The sequence below is a fragment of the Xiphophorus couchianus genome, chromosome 20, assembly GCF_001444195.1.
Source record: "Xiphophorus couchianus chromosome 20, X_couchianus-1.0, whole genome shotgun sequence".
Lineage (NCBI taxonomy): Eukaryota > Metazoa > Chordata > Actinopteri > Cyprinodontiformes > Poeciliidae > Xiphophorus > Xiphophorus couchianus.
This window is the reverse complement of record NC_040247.1, coordinates 18735905-18748238: the sequence shown is the minus strand read 5'-3', so window position 1 is coordinate 18748238 and position 12334 is coordinate 18735905. Positions and strand designations below refer to the sequence as shown.

The 12334-nt window shown below is 39.5% G+C and overlaps 1 protein-coding gene across 3 annotated transcripts in view; it reads left to right on the top strand.

The window, feature by feature from the left end:
• Positions 1-12334, top strand: part of slc4a8 (solute carrier family 4 member 8) — a 41521-nt gene that overhangs the window by 13032 nt on the left and 16155 nt on the right. For all 3 annotated transcript variants that reach the window (XR_003593624.1, XM_028003096.1, XM_028003095.1), the window contains exons 2-6: positions 3761-3842; positions 5666-5818; positions 6175-6310; positions 8280-8440; positions 11818-11994. Coding sequence is in view for 2 of the 3 variants with exons in the window: in XM_028003096.1 (XP_027858897.1) it covers positions 3761-3842; positions 5666-5818; positions 6175-6310; positions 8280-8440; positions 11818-11994 (709 nt within the window). In the remaining variant the exon portion in view is untranslated. The remainder of the gene's footprint in view (positions 1-3760; positions 3843-5665; positions 5819-6174; positions 6311-8279; positions 8441-11817; positions 11995-12334) is intronic.

Here is a 12334-nt window from a genome sequence, read left to right as displayed (position 1 = left end):
AGTGTAGCAATTATTGTGCAGAATGATGTAGATTACTGACTTGTCCCTTGGTTATAAAACTGTATGTTACAACAAAGGAGAAGAGATAGAAAAAGAAGTATGTAAACAACCAGTATATTTCAGTGCATGTGTATGGATGTCACATTTCTTGATTTGTAAAGTAAAACCTCATACAAGGAGCATGAGTATTCAGATAAGTTAAAGACGAAAAACTGTGAGAATGGTTTGCTTCCTAAGGAGACATCAGAACAAATGTCATCATAAATGTGTTGTCAAAGGTGAGATTTCAGGGCATGATGTGTGAAAAATGGAGAAAGCAAAGACCACAGGAATCTACTTTAAAAGATAAACCTCAGACCAGCTGCAAAGCGCCTCTCTGGAGATTTAAGAGTGTGAAGCTGCAGTGCAAGATTTGCTCTCAGTGAACTGAGCAGCTTACACTTTTAAGCATTAATTGAATTATTGGCTGCAGTTAAAGACATTGCCTGTATTTACATTTTCTAACATGTAGGTCTACTTTCTCCTGTTTTTCTTTGTGCCTATTAACTCTACTAGTAACACCTCTAACCATTTTAAACATTTGGCTTTTTAAATATGAACTCTTTTGAACATTATACATGAAGGCAGTGCAGAGTCACCACAATCACACAGCAACTCCACAGGCACTATGAAGTTTTAACATCATCCTACTATGACTGTCATAAGACCTGTACAGACTGCAGCGTTTCTGAGAAATCCTTGTCACCAGATAGTTAAACCATCTGCAGTAGCATTCTGCAGCAGTCCAGCTGACTGATGTGGCGCTCTGCTAATTTGATTTGTTTGACCCTGGATAGCAGAGCCCTGTCCATTTTCCAAATGACTCGTCCTGTTGTTACAAATGACATCTATTTGTCTGTAGTTTGTTATTAATTACTGCAAGGCCTTTAAAATGTATCCACAAGACACACAGAGCGTAGACTGTCTGGAAATGATTCTTCTACTTCAAAGGCTTGTGTAAAAAATAGTGTCAGGAAACATCTGGACAGTGACGTCCACAATCACAAACACATGATTGATAAGTGGAAGGTAAGTGATGCATTGTTTTAAAAAGTGCGGTCAACATTTGTATTCAGTCCCCTTTATTCTGAATAAAATTCTGTGAAAATCGACTTCAGAGATTATCTAATTAAGTGAAAAAAATCACATTAGAGCCAGCAAATATTTTAAACTAAAGTGGACCTTCCAGCAGAACAACAAACCTAAACAGGCTGCAAGGGAACAGTTCGGATCAAAGCATCAAGTTTCAAACTTTCGGGGCATCTTTCAAAGCTTTTTAACTCTTTCGAAGTTATAATAATGTCCACTTGATGGACATTAAATATACACTGCTCAAAAAAATAAAGGAAACACTTAAACAACACAATATAACTCCAAGTAAATCAAACTTCTGTGAAATCAAACTGTCCACTTAGGAAGCAACACTGATTGACAATCAATTTCACCTGCTGTTGTGCAAATGGAATAGACAACAGGTGGAAATTATTGGCAATTAGCAAGACACACTCAATAAAGGAGTGGTTCTGCAGTTGGGACCACAGACCACTTCTCAGTACCTATGCTGTCTGGCTGATGTTTTGGTCAGTTTTGAATGTTGGTGGTGCTTTCACACTCGTGGTAGCATGAGACGGACTCCACAACCCACACAAGTGGCTCAGGTAGTGCAGCTCATCCAGGATGGCACATCAATGCGAGCTGTGGCAAGAAGGTTTGCTGTGTCTGTCAGCGTAGTGTCCAGAGGCTGGAGGCGCTACCAGGAGACAGGCCAGTACACCAGGAGACGTGGAGGAGGCCGTAGGAGGGCAACAACCCAGCAGCAGGACCGCTACCTCCGCCTTTGTGCAAGAAGGAACAGGAGGAGCACTGCCAGAGCCCTGCAAAATGACCTCCAGCAGGCCACAAATGTGCATGTGTCTGCACAAACGGTTAGAAACCAACTCCATGAGGATGGTATGAGGGCCCGACGTCCACAGATGGGGGTTGTGCTCACAGCCCAACACCGTGCAGGATGCTTGGCATTTGCCAGAGAACACCAGGATTGGCAAATTCGCCACTGGCGCCTTGTGCTCTTCACAGATGAAAGCAGGTTCACACTGAGCACATGTGACAGACGTGACAGAGTCTGGAGACGCCGTGGAGAGCGGTCTGCTGTCTGCAACATCCTTCAGCATGACCGGTTTGGCAGTGGGTCAGTAATGGTGTGGGGTGGCATTTCTTTGGAGGGCCGCACAGCCCTCCATGTGCTAACCAGAGGTAGCCTGACTGCCATTAGGTACCGAGATGAGATCCTCAGACCCCTTGTGAGACCATATGCTGGTGCGGTTGGCCCTGGGTTCCTCCTAATGCAGGACAATGCTAGACCTCATGTGGCTGGAGTGTGTCAGCAGTTCCTACAAGATGAAGGCATTGAAGCTATGGACTGGCCAGCCCGTTCCCCAGACCTGAATCCGATTGAGCACATCTGGGACATCATGTCTCGCTCCATCCACCAACATCACGTTGCACCACAGACTGTCCAGGAGTTGGCGGATGCTTTAGTCCAGGTCTGGGAGGAGATCCCTCAGGAGACCATCCACCACCTCATCAGGAGCATGCCCAGGCATTGTAGGGAGGTCATACAGGCACGTGGAGGCCACACACAATACTGAGCCTCATTTTGACTTGTTTTAAGGACATTACATTAAAGTTGGATCAGCGTGTAGTGTTATTTCACTTTAATTTTGTGTGTGGCTCCAAATCCAGGCTTCCATTGGTTAATAAATTTGATTTCCATTGATGATTTTTGTGTGATTTTGTTGTCAGCACATTCAACTTCGTACAGAACAAAGTATTCAATGAGAATATTTCTTTCATTCAGATCTAGGATGTGTTATTTGAGTTTTCCGTTTATTTTTTTGAGCAGTGTAGTTTGAATCTCAGAATAAGTGAAGCTGTTCTGCAAAGGCCTCAGAGGTTTGTTAGAGAACATTAGTAAAGACCAAACACACAGGAATAATGTTATGGAGAAGATTAAAGCAGTTAGGTAATGAAACTTTATCCCATGCCTTCAACATTTCACAAATGCACCTTTTGACCCATCATTTGAAAATGTAAAGTGTTTCACATAGCATACAAGCTGTGCATATAGTCCAGGGGGGGATGATCTGCTAACAGGACGACTACATGTCATGCACTGCCAAATATGGCCCTGTTGAACGAGTCGCAACAGGAAAGATATTATTGAAACGAAGCCATACAAAGTTTTTTTTTTTTTTTTTTTAACAAGCGGGGACATCAAACATCTGGAAGAAGGCAAAATGACATTTTCAGCATTTTGGTCTGCATGCAAAACATGTGAAGTGGAAAACTAATACAATGCTTCTCTTCAAAGCATTGTAGAGACAATGAAGCTGGTCATACTTGATGGAAAGATGTATGGAGCTAAATACAGAGAAATTCTTGAAAAAATCACGTTAGAGCCAGCAAAAATTTTAAACTAAAGTAGACATTCGCCTTCCAGCAGAACAACAAACCTAAACAGGCTGCAAGGGAACAGTTTGGATCAAAACATCGAGTCTCAACCTGTTAGGGCACCTTTCAAAGCTTTTTAACTCTTTCGAAGTTATAATAATGTCCATTTGATGTTATTCTGCAGTAAAACAATGTGTTGTCTGCTCCAGAAAGAACAAATATGAACTTTGACTTCATGCTGTATGCGTTCTGTTCTGTGTGCGTCTGTCAGAGGCCTGATGAGGAAGTGGTGGTGGACCAGGGAGGAACCAGCTCAGTGATGAACATTCACTATGAGAAAGAGGAGCTGGAAGGTGAGAACTATTTACATTTGGAAAATTGCATTGAAATGTCTGGTGGTCATCTCTTCCTGGGGGTATGCATTGGTTTTTCTTTGTGGTTCATCTGGCAGATTGTTCTATAAATAAAGATACCATACACAGGCATTTTCATGTCTGGGAAAACAAATTAATTTGTTCAGAGAAGCAAAAAAAAGCATAGTGGCTCTGATTTCAACTTATAAACTGCATTTTTTTCCTCCCACACTTTCTAGAGGAATACAGTACCACTTCATTCTTTGTGTTACTGGAACACAGAGATAATGTGTCATTTTACATAATTTAGAACAGAAGGGAGGATTTCCGGTCCTTGTTTCCTCAGGACTCAGCTGAAAACACTCGAGCCAGAACTGTCTGCCACCTCAGCCTGCGACCCAATCAGGCCCAATTTGTTTATTAGTAATGCTTATGTTTGCACATAACCACAAAATTGTTTTATATCACATAAATATCAAAATGAGAAGAACAGCAATATTAGACTAAATTATTATGGACTATGGATCTCCTTTCTCTGTGGAGCTTCAGGTCAAAGCATAGATGTGGGAGTGACTGTGTTTTACATTGTTCTTCTAATCTGTTCTCTCTCTTTATCCAGTCCTGACCTGGTCTGCTGGGTTTTTTGTTTAGTTTTGTTTGGTGTTTTTGAACACCCATTTGGAGAAATCAACTGTGAAGAGCTCGTTTAAACAAGTGTGCTTAAGCTAAACTCCTTAATGTAAAACTAAAAGCAGAGATATATTTCACAAACAGGCTGCAGTTTGGCTGCATCTTAATAAATTAATTTGTTGACTCAGCCACATCTCTAATCTAGCGAGTCCAAATGAAGCTGACTCACACATGCAGCTCTTGATTCCACTCATCCTCCTCTTGCCTTGTTTAGTTTCCCGTTTTCTCTCTTGTTCAGCTCCATTCAGCTCTGTTTAGCTTTATTTATGTGATGCTCATTCACAATAACTAGCCTTGTATAAAAAGGGTCTATTGTAGATCCAATTACATGCTGTCCAATTCAGCCGTTTTAGTCATCACAGTGCAACCACAAACTATTTTGTTGGAATTTTGAAAGGTGAAAAAATAGAAATAGATAGTTTTCCAATATCTTCTAATATCTGCACCTTAATTTTTACAAGCATATGAATTGTTGAATTTAAACACAGTGGGAAATAGAATGTTACATGCACTTGTAAAAATGGCCAAAAAGTCACACTTATAAAGACAAACTTTGTAGTTTGAGCTGCATTAGGGAAAGACTTCATCTCAAGACTCTTCCTTTGACACCAGTTGTGAAATACTGTCAGATATTATCAGCTACACCATCTACTAACGCCAATAATGTGAATAAAAGGGAATATAAAAACCAAAGGGGTATTCTTCATTTTCTAATTCTGTTGAGATATCTGATAGGCAAAGGTAAAACTATGGAGTCAGTCTCAAACTTTTTGCAGCCTATATCTCTCTTTTTTTAAGAGGTGCCCTGTATTTAACTCGTTTGTTTGACGGCCCAAAAACTGACCGGACTTCCTGTCCACACTGAAGAAACGTCATGTGGCTTTCTGTTAGCATTAGCTTTCTTCTTGTCATTTGCCCATAAAGGTGAGATGTATGGAGAGCTTCACACATCTGTCAACAACTTCTCCCACCTCTAAACCTCAGCCAGAGTTAACTTTGGCCTGTATGCTGGTTCTCTGACCGATGGTCTCCTTGCCAAGCCTGTCAATTTATAGAAGCCGTGTCGAATTCCTAACACTAGCAGGTAAAAATCTTTTAGTAAACGTTAATAAAATCTTCACCTCTCCCTTTAGGACACAGGACTCTGTTTGTGGGGGTTCGGATGCCGAGGCAGAGCCATCGGCACCACAAACCCCACGGATCCCGCCACCGCAAGAAAGATAAAAGGGCAGGAAGCATCACGACACAACAGAGCGAGGACAGTGAGGCAGCTGGCAGCAGTCATGGTAACACACACCACCATACACACTCCATCAATATAAAGATCTGCGAACCTTTTTACTGTTTTGTATGACTCGTACAGTTACACGTATGCATGTATGCACAGGCTCCTCCCACTGAGATCAATGCTGCTGATTTTCGTCACATGGTTGTATGACCACTACACTTCAGGCAACAATTGACAGGCCACTAATGACCCAATTAGGAACAGGATTGGATTTCTATGTTGAGTCTTTTGTGAAAGTGAATGTGCTGCCATCTAAAGGCATGAAATACGTAAGAGACTGTGTTCTCTTTGAGAACAAAACTTCACCTTTACATCCCTCTTTCCTCCCTCACTCATATTCTTTCACTCCATTAGACACACCGTCCCAGCGGGTCCAGTTCATCCTGGGCACAGAGGAGGATGCCGAGCACGTGTCCCATGAGCTGTTCACCGAGCTGGATGAGATCTGTGTGAAGGAAGGCAAAGATGCCGAGTGGAAGGAAACAGCCAGGTCAGGAAGTCTCCGCTGGGAGAAGCTGAAAACAGAGCCTGTAATAAAGCGTCTCACTGCAGGGCTGGCAGAACGAGATCTATACATGTACAGCTGGTTATTACATATACAGCTCAGGGAATCATTTATTGCTCAAGGTGAGAAGATGAATTGCACAAAAACTGCTATACTTTCAAAGGGAGCAGAATCTCAGATTTACATGCTAATGTCAAGCCTTTAAGCCCCTCTAAAATAATTGTGTAAATCTTCTGATACGATATTGAAAATGGGAGAGGGAAAGTAACCTCTCCTTACAGTTTGCTGCTGGTAATAATCTGGTCTGCACTGATCAAACTTTCAAGAATAAAATAAAAACAAGCCAACTTTGAACGTAGGAAAAAGCCTCCTGAATCTAAATGTGTCACAATCCAGTCAAATAATTTTAGCAATGTGGACAAAATGTTCGATGCTCTACTAGTCATTATGTGTTTTAAGGAGAATCCAAGTGCAGAGAAATTTTTCAAGCAGAATGCTTAAATAGATCATAAACAATGGATAATTTACAGCAGGAAAAAGCAGGAAGAGACAAGACATGGAGCAAAGACGGTGAAATAATGGAGGTATCACAAAGAATAACAGAAAGGCCCAGTGGAGAACAACAACACTGAAATGTTACATAAACACTGATGAGTGGCAAATGACAGGGGAACCAGAGGAGCTAATCAGAGAGACGTGGGGAAGAGGAGATGGACAGCAGGTGTGCTGAGAAGCAGGCTGACAAGAGGAAAGGAGAAAGATCAACGGAGAAGAAACAAGGGAGGAAAGAATAATGTGAGAAACTACAATCTGGAGCACAAAGGGGCAAGACAGATGAATAAAATAACTAAAACAACTGAATAAACTAAAATGGCAAGTGTTAAGAAATTATCAAAACAAATGATAAACCAGGTTCAAACACCTACACATCGAGATATTACTTTTGGAGTTTTTGGTTTTGTTGTCTGGTTTTTCGTTTAAGAAAATCAGGTCTGATGCAAAACCCTAAATGACTAATTAGTTGAAATCACTTCATTTCTCTTATATAGCACCAATTCAACAAATCCATGTCACACACATCAATAAAATAATAGAGACAGATTCAAAGTTAGTTACATACAGTTTAGGCCTCGTTATAAAACAATGAAAGTTTATTATTCAAATTGGTAAAACATGTATTATCTAAGGAAACACAGCTGACTGCATCAAAATAAAATCACAACTTGTCCCAGTAATTATTGTGATAAGTGATTATATTTTTGTTTTGTTTTCAGTAATGCAAGTTCACTCTCTCAAACACCTATAAACTTTAATTTAGTAACAAACTTAACACTGCAAATGGAAGATATTTCAACAAAAAACTACAAATAAACCAGAAATAAAAGCCACAAGCAACCAAAAACATAAATAAAATGAAGTATGGTGTGTAAGCAAAATTTCCCTTCAAAATATTAATCATCAGAATGGAAATGATTCACTTTATCATGTGATTAATTGATTCTTTGCTTATTGTGACAGGCTTACAAGTCACTGAGCATTTACGTCTCCTGAATGAACATGAGCAGCTCTGCAGCAATCCCTGAGCATGTATCGTTACGAGGTAGAAACCTCCGGCAGAACCAGGTTAACTCTGAGCGGCCATCTGTCACGACCAACTGGGGGTTTAACAGAACAAACAGACAAATAAAAAGAAACACAGAAGCAGTGATCTAGAAGTACTTTCATTGTTAAACAAAAGTGGAGTTGATGGTAGCAGTAAAACTAAAGCAGCCAAAAGCTTCTCTCGTACATCATCTTCCTTGAATCCAGATTCAATTCAGTATTCAGTCCAGTTTGTTTATATAGTGCTACTTTAAATAAAATATTAACACCATTCAAGGGTTAAAATGGAAATATTTAAACTGGTCTCTATTGAGGTAAAGCTCTTGATCTGCTGTTTGTTTTCATGTTGCAGGTGGCTGAAGTTTGAGGAGGATGTGGAGGACGGTGGAGAGCGGTGGAGCAAACCTTACGTTGCTACACTTTCCCTTCACAGCTTATTTGAGCTGCGCAGCTGCATCATCAATGGCAGCGTGCTGCTAGACATGCGAGCCGACTCCATTGAGGAGATAGCAGGTGAGAAATTTCCTCTTCACATGTAAACCAGCATCTCAACTTCAGAATGCTAAAAGAAGACACATAAAAAATGATCATGGATGTTGCAAAAAGTCAGTTTTCATTATAATAATGGACAACATGCATTTATATGTGCTTTGCTGGAACTTTCCTTTTGTAGAAATGAGACTTATTGATATAAACCGGGACACCAATACATTCAACAAGCTCTTTAGTTCAAGATTGAAAAAAATTATAGCTAACATTAAAGTTTTGCATAAACTGGGCATAACCATAGGAAATATTCTAACTTTTCTTCATAGAGGTTATAATTGAGCTGATCCACATTAATGGCTCTGTACCTAAATATTTTAACTGAATTCATATAAAACATGAACTACTTGCCATTCATTAATGTTTTTTTACAAATACAGTAAAAAAAAGAGGCTAAGATCAATAACTCTTTTTGCTTTTTGTTAGTTTGTAATGTTTGTTGCATATACACTAATTGGTGAAAAAAAAAATGTTACGATGTCATAATTAGCACATCAATAAGGGTGTCATGTAACATTTACATTTTGAACATTTGAAAGTTCAATTCCTTTTGTTTTTTTCTCTCCAGGTTTGTCTTTCTCACATAATTTTTTTTTCTTCTATTTACATAATCTCTTGCTTTAGATGCCAGACACCAAAATCAGAAATAATTTGGACAGAAAAACATTTTCATTCCACTATAAAGTTAGCGTTCCTATTTGTCCAAATACTGTCAAAGACAAATGACATTTGTGTTGTTATTTTGGCTTAACTTAATTTGTACAATGACCAGCTAGCACTTCAGCAGTGCTAGCTGCTGGAAGTGCTAGCTGGTTTCTCTCTGCTGTGCCTGCAAACCCACAACCTGTACTCACCCCCTGCCTGCAGAAGGCTCTTGCAGAGTACAAGCAGAAATGAACTGCAGAGACAAATGAGTATAATCAATCATTTTCACAGTTAGGTCATAAGCCTTGAGTTTAAGGCACAGGAAGGAGGCATACTCTATCAGTTATGGGTCCCTACAGAGGCTCGTATATGTGTAACATTTTTTTCCACAACTTTTTCTTGCTTAAATAAGTTTTTCCTTAAAGTTTCTCATGTTAGATTTTATTCACTCCAACACAGGCAGTGACTTAAAGTTTGTCATGTTAAGAAAAGCATTTTCAAGTTGGAGTTCTTCAAGAATGTTATTGTCACTCACAGGGGCGCAACTACATATTTTTGGATGCGAACATATCCCGTGTTTTGTTTTGGACATTATTATTACACTTATTGTTGAGATGTGTGTGTCTATCACACATTATAGCAATACGGAATAAATCGCGTCCCGTATTGGACAACAACAACCACCTGTCATTGTAGGCGAGCTTAAGCTAACCTGAATATTTACAACTCTCTTGTTGATACACTGACATTTCTTACCTTCTGTCTTTCAACCACTTTGAAAAGCTTTTCTTCGTCTCTCCAACATCTTTATCCTTCTCCCTCTTCCGTTTTCTGTTTTGGGCCCCGGAGTTTTTTCTGCGCCCCATCTTTAGCTCCCTGTTGTCGAGGCATTACTACAAATTTAAAAGAAAACAAAACGCGCCTCAGCCGCTGCCCAAGCTGCCTGTATGGGAGGGGGGCGCCTAATCAGTGCTGTTCCTCTGTTATTGATCATTTCATACACAAACAGCTGTTAAGTACATAAAATGCTGACTATATATATAAAAAAAATCCCCACATCGTTTTTGCGCCCCCTCTAGTCCAGCGCCCCTATGCGTTGCATACACTGCATAGCCACCTTTGTTAAATGTTAAATGCATTTTTACACCATGCTAAACATAGTCTTGCCTTAGGTAAAAGTAAAGCTTTAACTATTTTTTTTATATTCATGCATTTATCTTTATTTTGCTTTCTAATCTAATTTCTAAACAGATAATAAGAGTTGATTTTATTAACTTTTCATCATAATTCTTGAAGTTACACATTGAAATGGAGAAACAAAGAGCAAGAAAACAACAGACTTCTTCATAACATAAGGCAAGGCAATTTTAGCTTTAGTTTTAGTCAATACACATAACCCTGCAGCATTTAAAGCTTCCTGGCCTTACTGCATGCAGGCGTTATTGTGTTGCTCTATTGTCATTGTCCTTATTAAAGAGGCTGATAAAGTATCACTGAGGTCAGCTCATTATTGCTGATCTTAAAGTGTGCTCAGAATAAATTCACTTACTGCACACAAAATTTGTGTGAGAGAATCTCTTAGTGGCTGTGGGTAAAGAAAGGAAGCAGACTAATGCACAGCCTTGTGCTGACTAAACAAGTCAGCTTGAAAGGACAAGTAAGACACAGACAGAAGCTGTTCTTCTTCAGGTCCATATTGTCTCATATGTCAGCAGCATTGATTCAGGTTCAGCAGCACATAGGCTGCTCTTAGCACAGACAGATAGCCAGATGTATGAGAACACTGGTGTAACACAGAAATTGGAAAAAGATTGGTGAAGTTATACTATTGCAACATTTCTTGTACAATTTAATATTTTTTCAACTTTTACATTTCAGTTGTTTATGAGCTAAACGTTCATAATTGGTTATACTGTAATTCATGTTAATTTCTGGAATCAAGGAATGTGTAAAGATATAAAAATATCTAAATGCAGTGAAAGTGGAAGAAGTGTGGTCTTACTTTTGGAACAGTCTTCTTATGGTGATGTAAAGAAAGGAGAAAAAGGACAGGAGAAATGTTGTGGGGACTGTAAATTGGAGAACTAACCAACTGGAACTGCACACAGAGATTTAAAAGCACAAAATAAGTCCACATACGGTTTTGACAATGTTTCTGTCAAAATGTTAATCCAAGAGCATCATCTGTCAAACTCTGTTCCTCTGACACAGTTACTTAAAGTTAAGTAACAGCATTGCAAGTTGTTTGTTAGAATTTCATCTGCATAGATGATCATTTTAGAAGAAATGCTCCTTTGCATCCTTTTCCATGTGACAACACATCCATTCGACAAACTGCTATTAAAAAAAACTTATTATTATAAGTCTATTATCTGTTTACAGTCATAATCCAATGCAGTTGTTTAGAGAGTGCCATAACAGATTCTAGATAGTCAGCCATATGAAATTGTGTATTTCATCCTTGGGGTGCAACTAAAAAAACTAATTTTGTGTCAGAAATTGACATTTTAAAAGTAACTTTTTGATTTGAAAACAATTAAAGGGCTAATTGTGAAGATTTCAGACTCTAAAATATGATGTCAGACCTTGCCCAAGGACACTAAAGCAGTCATGTTTAGCAAACTAGATAAATATTATTTAATCAAGTCCTAACTGCTTTTGCTTACAAGCCCAGTGTGAGTCTCAAATTTGTGTTGCAGACATGGTTCTGGATCACCAGGAGGCCTCACACGAACTGGATGACACCGTCAGAGTTAGGGTGCGTGAGGCTCTGCTGAAGAGACACCATCACCAAAACGAGAAGAAGAAAAACCTGATTCCCATGGTACGCTCCATCACCGAGGGAGCACGCAAACAGTCTGAGCCTCAAGTAGTAGGTACGGCTCATCACACACTCATCAGTGGGGAGCGGTTTTAATTTTGCAGGACTAAAGCAACAGACACACAAGTTACATTATTTTGAAAAAGTGTTCACACCCCTTGAATGTTTTCACGTTTCGTCACATTACAACCACACACTGCATGGAGTGTTTGTGGACAACAATTTTTAAGTCTTGCCACGACTCTCAGCTTGGTTTAGGGTTGGACTTTGACTGTTACATTTCATTCTCTAAAAGGTTTTCATCTAGGATTGTTGTGTGTTTAGCTCCATCCCATTAAATCCTGCCAGTTTCATTATCCCTACTGAAGAAAGGCGTTGCCACAGCATGGTGCTGA